At 43.9% G+C, this 20,663-nt stretch overlaps 1 protein-coding gene across 1 annotated transcript in view; it reads right to left on the bottom strand.

The window, feature by feature from the left end:
- LOC124594630 (venom carboxylesterase-6-like) overlaps positions 1-18,730 on the bottom strand; it is a 40,669-nt gene extending 21,939 nt beyond the window's left edge. Inside the window, exons 1-4 of the mRNA XM_047133000.1 lie at positions 18,727-18,730; positions 14,974-15,159; positions 9,152-9,351; positions 3,233-3,346 (exon numbers count right to left, since the gene is read on the bottom strand). Coding sequence (XP_046988956.1) covers positions 3,233-3,346; positions 9,152-9,351; positions 14,974-15,159; positions 18,727-18,730 — 504 coding nt within the window. The remainder of the gene's footprint in view (positions 1-3,232; positions 3,347-9,151; positions 9,352-14,973; positions 15,160-18,726) is intronic.
- Positions 18,731-20,663: the final 1,933 nt, after the last annotated feature.

The following is a 20,663-nucleotide window of genomic DNA, read 5'->3' as shown; positions in this document are numbered from 1 at the left end:
GCTGAGGTTTAAGCCCAGGATGGGTTGCCACGAAGGACAACAAAACGGGGCGTAGAATATCGTCGACGTTCCGCTGTGGCTCAAAAGCGTCCCACAGATGACAATCGAAGTGGTCCTGCTACGAAATTAAATGGCACCTCAGATCATTACTCGCGGTTGCCGGTCTATATAGCTGGCAACAGTGAGATTGGTGTCCTAACGCTGTCTGGAGCGTCTCCAGACAAGTCTTGGGCCTGTAATCTCATTGACTGTTGTAGAATTGTCTTCAGTGATGAGTCCCGCTTAGAACTGAGCCCTCATGACCAGCGAAGATGTGTCCGCAGACTTTCCACCGTTTGTCTTGGTGCTTGCCAAACCCTACCTTGGTCAGGAATTGTCGTCGGATCTCTACCCAACTGAGAATCTTTGCGACATTGTGGCAAGGATCTAGAATCAGCGCGGGATTTTGACTATCTAAAGCGCCCATTGGACAGAATTTGGCACGATAACCCTTAACAAGACATCCAACAACTCTATGTATCAATGCTAAGCGGAATAACTACTTGCATAAGGGCCAGAGCTAGACCAACACATTATGGACTAGCTCACCTTGTGAATTTCTTTCTCTCGAATAAATCATCCAATTTTTCCGAAGTTGTAATAATTTGTTTGTCTGTACATGTACATCACATATATCGTTTTCCGTCTAATTTGGATAAATCTTCGTGGTGCGACTTCCTTTTTTCGTCTTGGAGAATGAGTATTTGCACAAATACATTTCTTGGCAACAGCGTGAACACAGTTCTGCTAAATGTAAAGCGGAGTAGAATGAAGTACCTACAGGGTGTTTCAAAAATGACCGGTATATTTGAAACGGCAATAAAAACTAAACGAGCAGCGATAGAAATACACCGTTTGTTGCAATATGCTTGGGACAACAGTACATTTTCAGGCAGACAAACTTTCGAAATTACAGTAGTTACAATTTTCAACAACAGATGGCGCTGCGGTCTGGGAAACTCTATAGTACGATATTTTCCACATATCCACCATGCGTAGCAATAATATGGCGTAGTCTCTGAATGAATTTACCCGAAACCTTTGACAACGTGTCTGGCGGAATGGCTTCACATGCAGATGAGATGTACTGCTTCAGCTGTTCAATTGTTTCTGGATTCTGGCGGTACACCTGGTCTTTCAAGTGTCCCCACAGAAAGAAGTCACAGGGGTTCATGTCTGGCGAATAGGGAGGCCAATCCACGCCGCCTCCTGTATGTTTCGGATAGCCCAAAGCAATCACACGATCATCGAAATATTCATTCAGGAAATTAAAGACGTCGGCCGTGCGATGTGGCCGGGCACCATCTTGCATAAACCACGAGGTGTTCGCAGTGTCGTCTAAGGCAGTTTGTACCGCCACAAATTCACGAAGAATGTCCAGATAGCGTGATGCAGTCATCGTTTCGTATCTGAAAAATGGGCCAATGATTCCTTTGGAAGAAATGGCGGCCCAGACCAGTACTTTTTGAGGATGCAGGGACGATGGGACTGCAACATGGGGCTTTTCGGTTCCCCATATGCGCCAGTTCTGTTTATTGACGAAGCCGTCCAGATAAAAATAAGCTTCGTCAGTAAACCAAATGCTGCCCACATGCATATCGCCGTCATCAATCCTGTGCACTATACCGTTAGCGAATGTCTCTCGTGCAGCAATGGTAGCGGCGCTGAGGGGTTGCCGCGTTTGAATTTTGTATGGATAGAGGTGTAAACTCTGGCGCATGAGACGATACGTGGACGTTGGCGTCATTTGGACCGCAGCTGCAACACGGCGAACGGAAACCCGAGGCCGCTGTTGGATCACCTGCTGCACTAGCTGCGTGTTGCCCTCTGTGGTTGCCGTACGCGGTCGCCCTACCTTTCCAGCACGTTCATCCGTCACGTTCCCAGTCCGTTGAAATTTTTCAAACAGATCCTTTATTGTATCGCTTTTCGGTCCTTTGGTTACATTAAACCTCCGTTGAAAACTTCGTCTTGTTGCAACAACACTGTGTTCTAGGCGGTGGAATTCCAACACCAGAAAAATCCTCTGTTCTAAGGAATAAACCATGTTGTCTACAGCACACTTGCACGTTGTGAACAGCACACGCTTACAGCAGAAAGACGACGTACAGAATGGCGCACCCACAGACTGCGTTGTCTTCTATATCTTTCACATCACTTGCAGCGCCATCTGTTGATGAAAATTGTAACTACTGTAATTTCGAAAGTTTGTCCGCCTGAAAATGTACTGTTGTCCCAAGCATATTGCAACAAACGGTGTATTTCTATCGCTGCTCGTATAGTTTTTATTGCCGTTTCAAATATACCGGTCATTTTTGAAACACCCTGTAGTTTCTACAGGAGGTCTTGTCCATCTCATCTCCAGCCATGGACAATACGGCTCAAATTTATATATGTGCAAATGATCTTCTTTGCTCTTAAACCTATATAAATTTGAGGGCCATAAGGACTAATGCGAAATTTACTCTTCCTGGCTAATCTCGCCACCGACCTGTGGTGGTCGAGGAAATCTATCGAAGGTTAACTCTGGGGAGTCTGGTCCCGAAGCGTGAAGAGGTGGAGACCATGACCGCACGGTAGGTACCTTGAGCTAACTGGCAATGAAGAGAGAAGGGAGAAGGCGTCAACAGAGATTCCTTGTCTGTGCTAGGTACAATACTTGTATATATCCCCGTCTGATCACCTCATTGGCTACTATGGTTAGAGATGATGTCATCCATTTAGGGGCTTGAACTAAGTGAGAGCTGCAACGAAATTCTTTAATGAGGCTACAGACTTTCAGGGATTATGTACAATGGTCGAAAGTTGTAAGGGATAATCGTTCTGATACTTCTGACAGTGGACCTCTTCTACTGCAAGCTCTTAGCGTTCCATATTTTTGGAGGGCGTAGTATGGTCCAAAACAAGAATAGACGTCCAGTAATCTTGAGCTCTACAGTGCATACCTTAAGACCTATGAGCACTTATTCATCATTGGTACTCTTAAACACATCTCTTCTATCGAACAACTGCTCATAGCTCTTAAAGTATGCATTTTAGAGCCCACGTAGAGCCCATGTCCTGAGGCAATGCAATGACTTTGATTCAGTGAATTGCAAACTAACAGTGCACGGACGCGCGGTGCCAGTACTCAGGTAAGCAGCTTACGGCCCAGTAAGTCGGTCCCCTCTCCTCAGGTAGCTCCCTCCAGCACCGGCACCTTGCTGAAACGCCCTGCCTTGAGGTTGTCGGCGGGCATCTCTGTGATGAAGGCTCCCTCCAAATCGGCCTCAACCACGGGCGCCCACACCACGGCCGACAGTCCGTCCTGTGGAACAACATAAGACCGGTACATTGCTAAAAAGTGTTCTCAGGTATCAGCAAATACAACAGCTAATCACAGAGTTACACGTTGAAATTACTTCTAGAAATATGTTTCACAAACTACAGCAACATTAGCTGCCGTGCAGTACATAGTGACAACATTAGTTACCCACTTTTCGAAACTTCCTGGCAGCGTAAAACTCACAACTGAGAGAAAAACGATACATTCACTTTGCCTACCTGCACGTGAATCATGGTGTAAATTCCAGAAGGCTGTAATTTGGGAAGTGTGTTTTGAACACAAGAACTCTATTCCTGAAGCTGTTATGGAAGCCATCAACTCAGTTTACGGGGACCTAACTCAATCAGACCTCCTCGAACGTGTCTACATGGGCGGATTCAGAATCCCAATGAGTCTCTCAACTCTAAATAATATTATCGTATTTTACGGACTATAAGACGCACTTTTTTCTTCGAAAAATTTCATCAAAAATTCAGATGCGTCTTATACTCGAAATTAATATATAAATGTCCAGTGTTTGATTTAAGATTCCCATCAGCCTTAAATCTGGGGCAGCAACAGTACACCGATGTGACGACGATGAGTTGGGGTGAGGATTCACAAGCTTGCTAACACGGTCTCCCTTCCGCCATCACAAACCGAGAACATTGTGTAGCCTATGATGCGTCACTGCAGTCTGTAACACCTATTTTTGACCTATTTTCTATCTGCATCGATATTTTTATGTCAATTTGTAGTAATGGTGGATCTGTCATGGAAATTCTTTGACTATATATACATGTTTCAATTATGTGAATTTTTGAACGACGCTGTTTAAATTATGCTTGTCAATTTAAATGACTACCGAAATGATTGTTATGTAATGTACTCTAAATGACTTGGTCCGTAATTATGGAACGTAAGGTTAAACGTAAAAGATGTAGAGAAGCCCCGCAGCTAAGGAAGTAGCCCGGCGAAGTGGAAAAGGTGTGGTTGGCGCGCAAGTGGCAACTCGTCCTTTGTGACGGGGAAGGAGTCAGGCCGGAGCAGTGCTGTGGTTAACACCTGGCTAGTAGCAGAGGATCATAGTGGCTCATACTCCTGGAGTTTTGAGGCCAGAAGAGCTTAGGGGCAGTATTTATGGGCCTCGGATGCTGAATTTGGTGATACCATTATCATGGCATTGTTTTTGGCCCTATAAAAATATTATTTCGACGCCAAGAAGATCACCACTAGGCCGAGACCAACAGTACTGCCATGACCGCATTGCCGCCAGGTTAATAGCCACCGCAAATTGCGCCATCAGTGCCACCAGCATTCCACTGAATTGTTTCGTATTTGGCACTCTGTAAATGGACCAGGCATTTGTGAAGTCTGCTTAATTTCAGTAATTGTATGTATTATATCTTAACCGGGGACCTAGAAAAGACGCAGACGCTCCGTCCCTGTCGCAGCCGCAGTGGTCCACAACCCCACGACGACTACCGCGGTCCACTTCACCCCTCCGCCGCCCCACACCGAACCACTCTTTCAGGGTTATTGTGTGGTTCGGCATCCGGTGCCCCCCCCCCACCCCCCCTCAGGGAACGACTCACACCAGACGAGTATAACCCCTACGTTTGCATGGTAGAGTAATGGTGGTGTACGCATACGTGGAGAACTTGTTTGCGCAGCAATCGCCGACATAGTGTAACTGAGACAGAATAAGGGGAACCAGCCTGCATTCGCTAATACAGATGGAAAACCTCCTAAAAACCATCGACAAACGGGCCGGCTCACCGGACCTCGACACAAGTCCACCGGGCGGATTCGTGCCGGGGACCAGGCGGTCCTTCCCACTTCGGAAAGCCGTGCGTAGACTGCTCGGCTAATCGGGCGGGCATTTTAATAATAGTCTTGGTGTTACTAAAAACTCTATCTTACACGCTTGATTATCCCAAATCACAAACATGGGAAGGATTCCTATCCTACTGAATTTAATTCCGAGTGTCCTAATTTATTACCGGGCGAGGTGGCGCAGTGGCTAATACACTGGACTCGCATTCGGGAGGACGACGGTTCAATTCCGCGTCCGGCCATCCTGATTTAGGTTTTCCGTGATTTCCCTAAGTCGCTTCAGGCAAATGCTGGGGTGGTTCCTTTGAAAGGGCACGGCCGACTTCCTTTGCCATCCTTCCCTAACCCGATGAGACCGATGACCTCGCTGTTTGGTCTCTTTCCCCCCCCCCCCCTCCCCCATATCAACTCAACTCCTAATTTATTATGAGAAAGTGGTTGAACTTGAATTTAACGTTGTGTTGTCATCTTCACAGCAATCATAATTTTGTGTAGGTCAAAAGACTGCTTATGAAAGCACATTTGTTATTTAAAGAGTTATAGTTTGTTATGCTTTACTTAACTAATAATTAATGATAAGAGTACTTACATTTTCTCATACATCCTGGTGTAGTTTTGTTAATGAGCATGGTTCTTCAAACCACGAAAGTTTGAGGGTCCTCATGTACCAGCCTAGTTATTTAATGGAGCAGCGCAAAGACTCCTTCAGAGCCAGCGCAGTTAGACTTTCAGTTTAGTTGCTTCAAACTGAGTTTAAGGAAGAACTGTTTATTGTGTTATCTATTGCAATGCAAGTTGGTTAATGCACAGCCATAGAGACCCTGTATTAGTCAATGAAGTTATAGATTATGATCATTAGTAAACCCCCTGATTTCAATTCAGAATCATTTCAAGCTTTTCCCCTGTTCAGTATTGCTACTAGTTTCATGTGTGTCGGTATTTGGTTTTATAAACTGTTGCTCCTAGTTCATTTAAGGTACTTGTTGTTGAGAGGCATGTATTGCTGTTTACTATCTCACTGGCCATTTGCTTATCTGACGTACTAGTTAGTAGCACATTTATCTGCAAGGTTAGGTTACTATGTTGTAGTGTAAGCAGATACAAGGGAAGAGTTAAGTGTGTGTGTGTGTGTGTGTGTGTGTGTGTGTGTGTGTCAAGGAAGGATAGGTTAGCCTTCGCACTGCCTCCTGCTTTATCATTCTGCTTGACACATGAATGCCTAATAGGGCTGGCGACTTTTTTTTAATATGTAACGTTACGACTTGCTTTTGTGCTAGGAGAACGTCTGCTCCATACCCACCGTTTACTATTGTTTATACTCTGCTCAAGTATTTCGGAAACGAATCCCAGTTTGCTCTGTTTCCATTAGGTTATCTCACGGTCACAACTTTCAAAAATTCCTCGCAGAGGCATAACGTTAGCAGCGATTGCCGTTCAAGGTACCGTTACAAGTCTACGGTGCCAGTGAACTTGAATTGAACATGATTTGTGTTATTGATAACAGCAGGGCCTACAATATTTTCGTTAGTAGCTAGTTTCGTAATGGAAAAAATGGGAAAAAATTTAAGGGCTATAAATTGGGAGTAATAGAATATGTAGAAGAACGTGGAAACGGAGCAGCTGAGCGGTATTTCGGCCCTCCACCAACAGAAAAAACCATTCGCATTTGGCAGGCTAATAAGAACTGAAAAAAATGAGAAGGACTAAATGTGCAAACAGAGGACTGAATACAAAATGGCCAAAACTAAAAGATTTATTGAAAGGGATTCTAGAACACCGTTGAAATGGCATTACAATTAATACAAAAATGCTTCAAATACACGTTAGTAAGCTAGCGCTACAGTGGAACTTAACAGACTTTAAGGGTGAAGTTGGTTGGTGCTACAGGTTTACGAATCATCATGGACTGAGCATGCGAACCAAAACCAAAATATCTTAGAAAATGCCACAAGAATACGAAGAGAAAATGTTATCTTTCCATCGCTTTATTATTCAACATCGAAAGAAAACCAGTGTGGAACTAAGCCAAACAGCGAATATGGACGAAATTCCTCTGACACTTGATGTGGCGAGTAACAGAACTGTGGCCATGAAAGGTGCTAAAACTATAACTAAAAAAAGCAAGTGGTCATGAAAAAACGCAGTACACTGTTGTCCTTTCATGGGGTGGTGACGGTAAAAAATTTAATCTAATGATCCTTTTAAAGCTCAAAACAATGCCAAAATCTTCTGAAATACCGCCAGGTGTTGTTGTTCACGTACATAACAAGGGTTGTATGGATGAGGCTGGTATGAAATTATTGGTTAACGAATGTGGGAGAGAAGGAAAGGTGCTTTGTTGAAGAAGAGTTCTCTTCTTGTGCTAGATCAGTTTAGCAGTCATTTGAAAAATTACGTGAAAGAGAAATTGAAACAGGGAAATACAGAGCTTGCTGTTATTCCGGGAGGACTTACTTCACAACTGCGAGCTCTTGATGTTCCGATACATAGATCATTTAAAGTGTGTATGAGATACTACAGAAGAGGAAAAAATATTTTCCAGAAAAGGGAATAAGGTGTTGGACCATACGCCAAATCATCTGTAAATAGTTGACCTGACAGGGTACGGGGAAAAATTATGCCAGCAGGAAAATACACTAAAACGCCAAAGAAACTGGTATAGGCATGCGTATTCAAATACAGAAATAAACAGGCAGGCAGAATACGGTGCTGCAATCAGTAACGTCTATACAGGACAAGACGTGTATGGCGCAGTTGTTAGATCGGTTACTGCTGCTACAAGATTTAAGCGCCTTTAAACGTGGTGTTACAGTCGGAGCACGAGCAATGGGACACAGCATCTCCCAGGTAGCGATGAAACGGGGATTTTCCCGTATGACCATTTCACAAGTGTACCATGAATATCAGGAATCCCGTAAAACATCAAATCTCCGACCGGAAAAAGATACTGCAAGAACGGGACCAACGACGACTAAACAGAATCGTTCAACGTGACAAAAGTGCAATCTTTGCGCAAATTGCTGCAGATTTCAATGCTGGGCCATCAACAAGTGTCAGAGTGCGACCCATTCAATCAAACATCATCGACATGGGCTTTCGGACCCTTTATGACTACGCAGCACAAAGCTTCACGCCTCGCCTGGGCCCGTCAACACCGACATTGGACTGTTGATGACTGGAAACATATTGCCCGGTCAGAGGAGTCTCGTTTCAAATTGTATCCACCTGATGAATGTGGACGGGTATGGAGACAACCCCACGAATCCATGGACCCTGCATGTCAGCAGGGCACTGTTCAAGCTGGTGGACGCTCTGTAATGGTGTGGGGCGTGTACAGTAGGAGTGATATGGGAGCCCTGATACGTCTAGTTATGATTCTGACACGTAAGTAATCATCCTCTCTCATCACCTGCATACATTCATGTCCATCGTGTATTCCGACGGACTTGAGCAATTCCAGCAGGACAATGCATTACCCCAAACGCCCAGAATTGCTACGGAGTGACTCCGGGAACACTCGTCTGAGTTTAAACACCAAACTCCCCAGACATGAACATTATTGAGCATATCTGGGATGGGTTCCAACGTGCTGTTCACAGATCTCCACATCCTCGTAGTCTTACGGATTTATGGACAGCCTTGCAGGATTCATGGAGTCAATTCCCTCCAGCACTACTTCAGACATTGGTTGAATCCACGCCACGTCGTGTTTCGGCACTTTTGCGTGCTCGATCTTATGCAGGTGTACCAGTTTCTTTGTCTCTTCAGTGTATTAGAGTGCTCGAGTAAGATTATGAGAAGGCTGAGTATAGTCGCTGCGCAAGGATGAAAGTAGCAGCAGGAGTAGGGTATAACTGGTGGATGATATCAAACCATCAGAAAGATTAACGCGTATAAAAAAAGAGAGGACTGTCTGAACGTCCCCTTATTGCCTGTAGTGTTCGCAGACAGCCGTGCAGGCAGAGTACTCACCAGGTCGAGCAGCAGCTCCCGGTCGTGTGCGGCGAGTTCGTGCGCGTCCTGCGTCCTCAGGAACTCCAGCAGCTGCCTGGAGTCGTTGGCCGAGAATCCCAGGACCTCTCCCAGCCGGAACGCCTTCTGCCGCGCGACGGTCGTCACGCCGAAGGGGGACACTGAGTTACCGCTCTCTATCGTCGCCTCCCGGAAAAGTCCTGTTGGACGTCACTTTCGCAAATTAACTAGTTCAGCTATTTTGTCACTCATTTGGAACACCGTCTGGTGCATTGTACATTACTGACAGGGGGAGGCCACGACAATGGAATCAAATGATTACTTCACATTTTCCACACCTTTAATAGACCATTAAAACAAAATAATGCGGAAGCAGTAAGGTGCTGGAAATTCTGAGGAGATCGCAAGAGGTTTACGCGTCTGTTATGTAACGGATGTTTCTGTGCGTAGGAGATAAATTTTAGAGTTCACGGTGGTCATGTTGTTAGCGTTCGTCTCTAGTGAAACGAATGTCGATGAGTCGATGAATCGACTCCCACTCAAACTTAATTTTTAATCTATATTTTTTTCATCTTTCGTCATATTGTTTGATGTGGATGACATTTGAGAGGCAATATAATTAAAAAAGTCTTAGTGAATTTCATATTATTTCATTCTTAATATTTTTAATTAAATTTAGTTATTAGAGCAAACATATTTATGACTATCGACAAGTAAATGAAAAATATATAGTTTTCCTGAAAATGTGTGCCTGTGGTGATTTGCGAAATCTCTTTTCCAGGCAATGTGGTAAGTTACCGGGAACTACACTACTGGCCATTAAAATTGCTACACCACGAAGATGACGTGCTACAGACGCGAAATTTAACCGACAGCAAGAAGATGCTGTGATATGCAAATGATTAGCTTTTCTGAACATTCACACAAGGTCGGCGCCGCTGGCGACACCTACAACGTGCTGACATGAGGAAAGTTTCCAACCGATTTCTCATACACAAATAGCAGTTGACCGGCGTTGCCTGGTGAAACGTTGTTGTGATGCCTCGTGTAACGAGGAGAAATGCGTACCATCACGTTTCCGACTTTTATAAAGGTCGGATTGTAGCCTATCGCGATTGCGGTTTATCCTATAGCGACATTGCTGCTCGCGTTGGTCGAGATCCAATGACTGTTAGCATAATATGGACTCGGTGGGTTCAGGAGCGTAATACGGAACGCCGGGCTGGATCCCAACGGCCTCGTATCACTAGCAGTCGAGATGACAGGCATCTTATCCGCATGGCTGTAGCGGATCGCGCAGCCACGTCTCTATCCCTGAGTCAACAGATGGGAACTTTTGCAAGACAACAACCGTCTGCACGAACAGTTCGACGACGTTTGCAGCAGCATGGACTATCAGCTCGGAAACCATGGCTGCGGTTACCCATGACGTTGCATCACAGACAGCAGCGCCTGCGATGGTGTACTCAACGACGAACCTGGGTGCACGAATGGCAAAACGTCATTTTTTCGGATGAATCCAGGTTATGTTTACAGCATCATGATGGTCGTGTCCGTGTTTGGCGACATCGCTGTGAATGCACATTGGAAGCGTGTATTCGTCATTGCCTTACTGGCATATCACCAGGCGTGATGGTATGGGTTGCCATTGGTTACACGTCTCGGTCACCTCTTGTTCGCATTGACGGCACTTTGAACAGTGGACGTTGCATTTCAGATGTCTTACGACCCATGGCTCTACCCTTCATTCGATCCCTGCGAAACCCTACATTACAGCAGGATGATGCACGACCGCATGTTGCAGGTCCTGTACGGGCCTTTCTGGATACAGAAAATGTTCGACTGCTGCCCTGGCCACCACATTCTCCAGATCTCTCACCAACTGAAAACGTCTGGTTTATGGTGGCCGAGCAACTGGCTCGTCACAATACGCCAGTCACTATTCTTGATGAAATGTGGTATCGTGTTGAAGCTGCACGGGCAGCTGTACCTGTACACGCCATCCAAGCTCTGTTTGACTCAATGCCCAGGCGTATCAAGGCCGTTATTACGGCCAGAGGTGGTTGTTCTGGGTACTGATTTCTCAGGATCTATGCACCCAAATTGATTGAAAATTTAATCACATGTCAGTTCTAGTATAATATATTTGTCCAATGAATACCCGTCTATCATCTGCATTTCATCTTGGTGTAGCAATTTTAATGGCCAGTAGTGTACTTTGCTCCTGAACGGTTCCAGCTGCAGACACACAGACGCAAGTCCCATTTAGCAGCTAACCTGCGTAGCGGTGTGACGTTACTAATGTAGCAAGAACGAATAATGTAGATGCACATTGTTTTTGAATTTCACACAATTTACGCTTGTACTACAAAAATCAAGGTTTGTGCGGGAGTCGAACCGTCCCGTCGTACACGTTCGTCCTACCACGCTCGAACGGTCACCACTTGACCACCATTAATTCTAATGCCAGGCACCTAAGCACAGACATATCAGTTACATAATAGACGTGTAAATCTTCTCTCGCGATTTTCTCGGAATTGCCAGAGTGGCGGAGGTTCGAGTCCTCCCTCGGGCATGGGTGTGTGTTTTTGTCCTTAGGATAATTTAGGTTAAGTAGTGTGTAAGCTTAGGTACTGATGACCTTAGCTGTTAAGTCCCATAAGATTTCACACAGATTTGAACATTTTTTTGCCAGAGTGGTGCACTTTACTACTTGCCCATTATGTTGTTTCTTAATGGCCTACTGAAGGTGTACAAATTTTGGAGTAAATCCGTGATCCCAACGTCGTGGCCCCCTTGTGAGTTAAAAGAAGAATGATGTTTAGTCATAAGACGGTCTAAAATTATACAGAGATGGGTTTAAAGCCACGGGGCAGTAAAGCACTGTTATAAATCTGAATTTGCTAAGACTACCTCACGTTCGCTGAGAGAGCCTCCCAACTCTGAGGGTTCTGTTAACTAAGCCCATTTATGGCCACCAAAAGAATCAATGTTCCCATGGAGGTATAATAAAGGAGTTGTCATGATGTGAGAAACTTAGCTGTCCCTAACATTAACTTCTGGTGGAACTGTTTTCAGTAAAAATGCCAGCTTGAGCCATTTACGGATGTAGTTATCATTCTGATTATAGTCTAGAGTGTAAAACAAACAAATCTGATTCATAAATCGAGTCGTTCAGGCTATATTTTCTTTTATATGCGTGACATTTAGTTGCGCTGTTTACTTTTAGTGTAGTGGTTTTATGTCTGTCGGTTGACTTTAGATTTCCTATCCATCCAGCTCGTAAAACTCTCTGAGTAAATGCTGTGAGAAGGAAAGATTGGAATCCGACCACACACGGTAAAATATGTCCTCAGAAGTTTCGGGATCAGTACAAAGAACAAACATCACTTCCGTCAGTCAGTATTAAGGAAAATGCTGCATTAGGAAAGCATCTTTTCATATCACATAGGCTACTTCTCCTGATGGATATCCGAAACGTATAACTAAAACAGCGTTATATTAACGAGGCTAAATGCGTCGTATTAGTGGATAAAATATGCATTTAAGACCAGAAAAGTCTTCCTGGCCCTGTGTTATTCACGAATATACTGTAACATTACTTATTTAGAACATCTGTTTCGAGCATACGACAGAAATTAACAACAAGAAGCATCCCTTATTATTCCTTCATACAGGTTCCAGAGAGTGGAAATTGACTTAAGATTCCGTTTATAAATTTTGGTTAGAGAGAAAAAACTCTCACCAATTAACAAATAATCAATGCTGGGCTGATGTTTCTCATTGATGATTGGTACACGCCAAATTACGTGGCATTTTTACCAGGGCTGCGGTAAAAACTGAGGATAAAAAGTTTGAACAAAAGAAAAAAAAACGCTGATATAAATCCGTGTTTTTCCGAGACTACCTTATGTCGAAATAGAAAGCTTCCGAACTCTGAGGGCTTTGACCTCTAAAACCCAATTACGGATACTAAAATCTTCGTATATTCCCATGGAGGTACAATAAGCGAAGTTGTCATTATGTCACAGATTTGAAGTCGACATCTGCCATGTTAGTTGCCCCTACTGTTAGTAAAATAAATCATAATTAATTGAAACCATCAGCTGTCGACAGGTGTTGTTGATATACCTCGATGGGGACAGCTGAAAATCGGGCACGCCTTTTCGGCTGTCCCCCTAGAGATATATCAACAACACCTGTCGAGAGCTGAGGGTTTCAGTTAATTATCATTTATTCTAGAGAAGCTGCACGGTCATCAATGGTATCTGTTATTTCGAGAACAGTTACTGTCTTCATATATAGTTAAATGGCTACGCAGCCATTGACCTTCGTCTGTGCGAATGCGCACAGGTTGTTCTAACTCTTACGGGAATCGTCACCTTAGTGCGCGCGAGTAATGAGTGGATGGGCAAATATCTATTACGTACATTTCGTATGTCGATTGTGGACAGTTGGGAATGTGGGTGTCACGGGAAGCGCGCAAGGGATAATTCCGTGCAGTCGCGCTATTCATCTGTGTCCTCGGTGGCTCAGATGGACGCCGCCACGGTAGCTCAGCATGTTCGGTCAGAGGGCTGCTCGCCCTCTGTAATAAAAAAAACTGAGTAAAAGGAATCAACGATCAACTTGAATGGATGTCTTGTAATGTCCCCCCAGACCAAAAGCAACGAACAATACCGAAAAAAATGGATAGACCATGCCATGTAAGCAGGCGATCCCGGGTTCGAGTCCCGGTTGGGGCACACATTTTCAGCTGTGCCCACCGAGGTATATCAACAACACCTGTCGGCAGCTGAGGGTTTCAGTTAATTATCATTTATTCTAGAGAAGCTGCACGGTCATCAGTGGTATCTGTTCTTTCGAGAACAGTTACTGTCTTCATATACACCTAATATTAGTGTCTGGTGCAAGATACAAAATGGCACCTTGTGCCATTTACGGGTGTGCTAATCATTCTGATTATAGTCTAAAGTTTAAAGGAGTCATTTCATTCCTAAGTGGACTCGTTCATGCGGTATATTATTTTATGCATGGTGGGTGAGCTGCCCCTACCGATGTCGTTTTATGCAGCCCGCAATGATATATTTCACCTTCCAAAAGCACTTGCGAGATTTTCATATACTCTCGCTCGCTACGTGAAAACTATTAGTGCCACAGAAAAAAATGAAGAGAACCTTTTCGTAGGAAATTTAATGCAGTTAATGTTGGTAAGGGATAGATTTCGACGGAGGCCACGGTTTTCGAGTTGTTGAAGAAAAACGTTCGAAAGTGACCTTCAAACGCATTTACACCCGCACGCTCATCCCTCACCGCTCAGGATTTGTAGTATGTTGTTCGTAGCTCTCCCTCCTGACATTGCACAAAAATTTCCGTCTACACGACCTATTCCCGATTTTGGACCTTTTTTGGCCTATGTTGATTGGGCTATTACGCCAGAAGCATAGTCGGCTATTTCATTAACATTATTAATTTAAACGTGCCCGTGAATGTAGTGAAACAAAAATGGATTTTGTAAACGTTACGGCAAACTAATTACGTTGACAATTCGATCCAAACTTAACACTTACAAACATGGCAATTATGTAGTCAGCAGGCCCAACGAAATAACGATGTAGTTGTTTATTTTCTGCTGTTAAAATTCGAAAAATTGTTAAGTAAAATTTACACGAACGTCAGTTTTGCAATTTATAAGTGCTCTACTTAGCCGGTGGCGTAATAAATCCAATGACTCAGTAGCAAATACTCTACGTAAATTGCCTCTTTTCCGTATCTCTTGTCAAGGCAACATGGAAATTGAATAAAAACTGTCCCTTACCCACCTGCGGAGCTGGGTGCTATGAGGTGGTGGGAGACAGACGCGCCACCCGCGCTCTCTCCGCCAATGGTCACCTTCGCCGGGTCACCGCCGAACGCCGCGAGGTTCTGCTGGAGCCAGCGCAGGGACAGCAGCTGGTCCTTCAGCCCTGCGTTGCCGGGGATCACCTCGTCCCCGGTGCTGAGGAATCCTGTGCACAAACGTCTCTCAATCCGCAGTTCATATATCCACCTAACAGCTTAATCCGATAAGCGAAACTCTCTACCAGTAACGCGAATAATTGTATAACAGTACGCATTGGAGTATGGCAAGAAGATCGTGGAAAGAATAAGAACAGGGGAAAAAAAAACTGATAGAGCCCTTGAAAGTCCACTTTCACACACAGATTTACGGCTTAGTACAACTGACAAAGTCTCCATTATGTGTGAGTGATCATGTCGTACGAGAGTAGCCCAGAAAAATAGATTCTTCGAATCATAAACATGTACACCTATCAGCGGTTGTCTTACACACTTCCGTAGTTGTTGCGAGAGCCTGTGACTCCACGCATTGTGAGCCATCCTGAAACACGAACACATCCGCTGACATGAGGTGGGTAGACTGGAATCACCTCCAACTGTACTTGGGTGTGTCGGGTACCTATTCGAAATTAGACTCAGATTTTCCTTGAACCTTTCAGCTGCTATTTCATCTGAGTTGGGGTGTCGATAGAAGAAACCAACTATTAATTTATTCTGGTTGACGAGCGTAGCCTTTGCCTATATAACTCGCATCACCTATCCGCTTCAGCTTGACTACAAGATAATCTACTTCCAGCAGCAGTAAACACCCCACCATCAACTGAATTTCATATATCCATTCAGAACACATTTAGGTCCTTGGTAAATCATTCAACTGCCATGAATGGTATTTCATTGACACATCTGATCTAGGTTTACAAAGTTAGCTTGGAAGGAATATAAATTGCCTCTTAGAAATCTGTCAACCAAATTTTTATGTGCTGTTTTAAACAGATGTATTTCTGCCTTTATTTTTTGTGGATTTGGACGTTATGGCACGCAGCATCGCACAACGAGCTTGTGGTCACTGGTCCCTATAAATATATAACGATGCTCTATGTTTTCTCAGAATTTTTATTTCTAAGAGGTCCAGTATGTTACTGCAAGATGTAATTATCCTGTGTGGCCTCTCGAACTAATTGCTCAGAATAATTTTCGAAGAAGGAATATAATACAACATCGGACAAAGCATTGTGCCTACCACCGATTTTAAACATGTACATACGCTAACGTATTGAGGGTAGACTGAAGTCACTTCCAGCTGTAACTGTGTGACCCGGGTAACTACTCGAAATGAAACTCAAATTTTCTTTGAACCCTTCAGCTGCTGTATCATCTGAGTCGTGATGTTTGTGAAAGAAGCCTCTACCTATACTGCCTTGCAACAACTATCTACTTCAGTGTCATTAACAGATAAACAAGCCATCACCAACTAAACTCCATCTATACTTTCTGGGCACATTCAGGTCCTTCGTAAATCTTCATCTTAGTTATCTCTGATCTCAGCCAGGTTCCAGTGCCTATAACGGTTTCTGCTTTAGCGGTTTTTATCTGCGCTCGGAACTCTGGTTCTTTCTCAACAAAGATAGGATAATTTACAACTATGTCTACCCTAGTCTTTTGTTTGACCTGCATTCATTGAGAGGAACCCTTCCGCAACCCTCTAACATAAAAAGCCACCCATACCACTCTACACAGCCCCCACTACCCGTAGAGGCGTCTCCTGTGTGTATTGTGTATTGGACCACTGATATATTGATTGGACCCTGGCACCCCTTTGCCCTATGGCGCAAGTCAAGGGATATGCAACCAACCAAGATGCAGAACGTCCGTGCCTCAGACTCAGAAATTCCACTCGGCTCTGTACCAAAGGCCACAATCGTTCCTGTCAACGATGTTACAAATTGTGAGCTCCACCTTCATCTTACTAGGGAAACTAGTTCTTTTTATCACTTCAGAAACCATAGAGGGTCTTTTCTGGTTCAAAGAGACACCCATCACTAGTACCTACATGAGCCACCTCTTGCAGCTGGCTGCACCCTGTACTCTTCCTGTCATCCGGGAGGACTCAACCACATATGGGATGACTCTTCCAAATACGCTCACAGAGCGCACACTGAACATCTTCCCCTCCTTGGCAGACAAATGCTTACGGGGCTCCATCATGTGCTTAACACGGTAGCTCCCACCTACCAATAATCCCATCCACCATGAACGTCTGGACCTTGCTGACGGAGAGGCTTATCCTGAAACAGGACAGGCGACTGCACATAGCTTAGGATCATGATCAGCCACACATACCTCCTGAATCTTTTTGTCATATAAACCAGGGGGGGGGGGTCTTTCCATCCGTCTCCCGGAGTATTTTTCGGTGCCTGGCACCTTCCACAGGTCTGGCAAATTAACGACAGGGCCTGGTTAGACGGCCAGCCTGGATATGGGTTTTAGGCGGTTCCCCACGTTCGAATACTAGGCTGGCACCCCCTTCTGTGTCAGTTACACGATCCACAAACGCTTCGAAAACGTTCTTACGCTTTCACTAGACGCAGTCAGACAGGGTACACAAATTCTGTCCCATTGTAAATGGGGTGGCGACAGGAAGTGCATCGGGTCACCCTCTATCACCAACATTGCCAAATCTAAATCAACTTGCTGGCTCATGATGATACGAGATAATGTCCAGGAACAGCTAGTAGAAGAATGACAATCGAAATAGGGTTGCAGCGATTAGATTACTAAACTAAATGCAACATATCCTGTAGAACCTGAGTAATGATCGTCATTGCAGTTGCCTAATGGACGTTAATATTAGTTGTGCAATTGTCTGCAGAATTAATATAACAATGATCTCATGTAATTTTTGGATAATTAGCAGCTCAGGAATAGAGGACTATGTTCGTTTAATAAAGATTATTGAAACTGACGCCAAATACAAGCTGCGCCATTTTCAAATTGATCTTGAGGCATACTTTTCAGGCATAAGTTCATGAGTAATAAATATTCATGCGTAACAAGTATTCATGCGTACGAAATAATACCCCTCGTTATGCAACTCAAACGACAGTCACTATAAAGGCTCTACATATTATATTCAGTTAAGTAATCCGCTAACTGGAATCTTCCCTCCAGTGGTCTGAAATATTATGACCATTAGTTATTTGAATTAACAGGCACTGCACTCTGATTCACATATATGCTAGAATCCGGATACCAATGACCACTGGCGAATTAAAGTAGCGGTAGTTTGGCGTGATGGATCGGCAGCGTTTGGATAGCCTCTACAAATTCTAGAACCATGTGCCCATTTGTACCGTCATATTACACCTTGACGATTGTCATATGAATATTGTGGTAGCTTAGTTTTTCTATGAAACCATCAGGGATTAAATTAATAACACTCTACACCAACCAAAAAAATGTGTGTGAAATCTTATGGGACTTAACTGCTAAGGTCATCAGTCCCTAAGCGTACACACTACTTAATCTAAATTATCCTAAGGAGAAACACACACACACCCATGCCCGAGGGAGGACTCGAACCTCCGCCGGGACCAGGCGCACAGTCTATGACTGCAGCGCCTTAGACCACTCGGCTAATCCCGAGCGGCTCTACACCAACCTGTGAGTTGCGGCTTAGGACATCAGAACTATGCTGATACTAGTGAATCTATTGTTATTTTGAATTATCAGTGTCTTACCCATGGTGCGAGCTGAAAAGCTCTACAACATAGGTGCTTTACGCTTTTAATCATAAACATCAGCAGCATTTATACTGTAATCATAGCGAGTAGATGACATTGTTGTTCTTTCAGTATTTATAGACTGTATCAACGATTTGCTGAAGGAAGATTGATTCTAAACATTATCACCAGAGTTTTGTGTTAATCGTTTCACGCTTGATGTTAGCAGAATCTGGGATCGAACTTTCTTCACAGCTTTTTAAGCCACTTTCTTCGGTCATTCAATATAGTTTTCTTTCACAAGAGATCTTTTTTTTAACTTTATGTTATTCATAGCTTACAAAGTCTCTCTATGGATGTTCCATGCGTTCTCAGAAATGATAGGTTCACAAAGCTACATGTATCACATTGGAACAACCGAAATAATACGTTCAAACGTACCTACGTTTCGTATTTTAATTTAAAAAACCTACCTGTTACCAACTGTTCGTCTGAAATTCTGAGCCATATGTTTGTGACTATTACAGCGCCATTTATCACAAAGTGAAAAAAGTGGTCCAACTAAAACATTCATGTTTCTTTACGTACTACACGAATATGTAACAAAAAATGGGGGTTCCTATTTTAAAAAACGCAGTTGATATCCGTTTGACCTATGGCAGCGCCATCTAGCGGGCCAACCATAGCGCCATCTGGTTTCCCCCTTCAGGCTAGACAAGTTTCGTTCTTTGTAGTTTTTTCGTTTGACGCTTATTTCGTGAGATATTTAACCCGGTCACGATCAATGGACCACCCTGTATATCGTATAAAAACGTTTTCATTTTCTTTGTGATTTTATTACTCCATAAGACTGACTTTAACTGTTGAATAACACGCTTTCGTTATCGAATATTATTTTTAATATCTTCCGCATTTGTTCAGTTCCTATCTGTAGTTACATCTAGATGCTTAAAAGCGGAGCATGTAATGCTAAAATCCCCAGTATGTAAATCGTGCTGTGCGTTAGCGAATACTGTCGTACAGGGTGAACATTAATAAAAACGAGAAACTGCACGGGTGGATTCCTGGCTGGAAATGGAGGAAGAAAAGTCGTGTGGACGTATGTCCGAAAATGGACGGTGTGCGTGCAACGGCAACAAATCGTCCCAGAACACAGTGCAGTGCTGCATCGCATCCGCCTCACAACAGATGTTCAAAGCGGCCTCCATGGGACGCAAATGCACGCGTTCGCATGTCGCATCATGAACTGCCACACTTTTTCGCATGTCCCGGCCTGTATCCAAATAGCGTCACAGGCCTCGTGAACACGCTGTAGAATCCGATCCTCCAAATCTGTTATACGCACAATTCACCGCCTCCCTGCATGTTCATCTGTGTGAAAGGATCTATTGGCACACAAGAGCCAAAAGAGGGCTTGAAATATTGTGTGATGTGGTTGGTGTCTGTGAGGGTACTCGTTTTGGTGTAGCCGTGCTGATTCTCGACCGTTTTCATCTGCTTGGCCGATCACAAACACCGTCTTCGTTTGTTCCCGACATGAGTACTGGCTCATTCTGCTGCTTACAGTGTGCTGCGTCAATCACACAGTCTGCAACACACAAGGCACACGTCGTGTGGATCCTTTTACTGACCTCCCAGTTCAGATGATACATTTGCAGAAAGGTTCAAAGAAAACTTGAGTTTGATTTCAAACACGTACCAGACTCATACGATAATAGTTGGTGGTGACTTTAATTTACCCTCGATATGTTGGCGAAAATACAAGTTTAATTCCCGAGGTACACATAAAATATCCTCCGAAATTGTGCTAAACGCGTTCTCTGAAAATTATTTCGAGCAGTTACTTCATGAGCCCACGCGAATAGTAAAGTGGTTGTGAAAACACACTTGACCTGTTAGCAACAAATAATCCTGAGTTAACAACGAGCATCAAAACCGATATAGGGATTAGTAAA

Source organism: Schistocerca americana, chromosome 2 (assembly GCF_021461395.2).
Source record: "Schistocerca americana isolate TAMUIC-IGC-003095 chromosome 2, iqSchAmer2.1, whole genome shotgun sequence".
Taxonomy (NCBI): domain Eukaryota; kingdom Metazoa; phylum Arthropoda; class Insecta; order Orthoptera; family Acrididae; genus Schistocerca; species Schistocerca americana.
The sequence above is the reverse complement of the archived record's forward strand: the minus strand, read 5'-3'. Positions and strand labels throughout refer to the sequence as shown.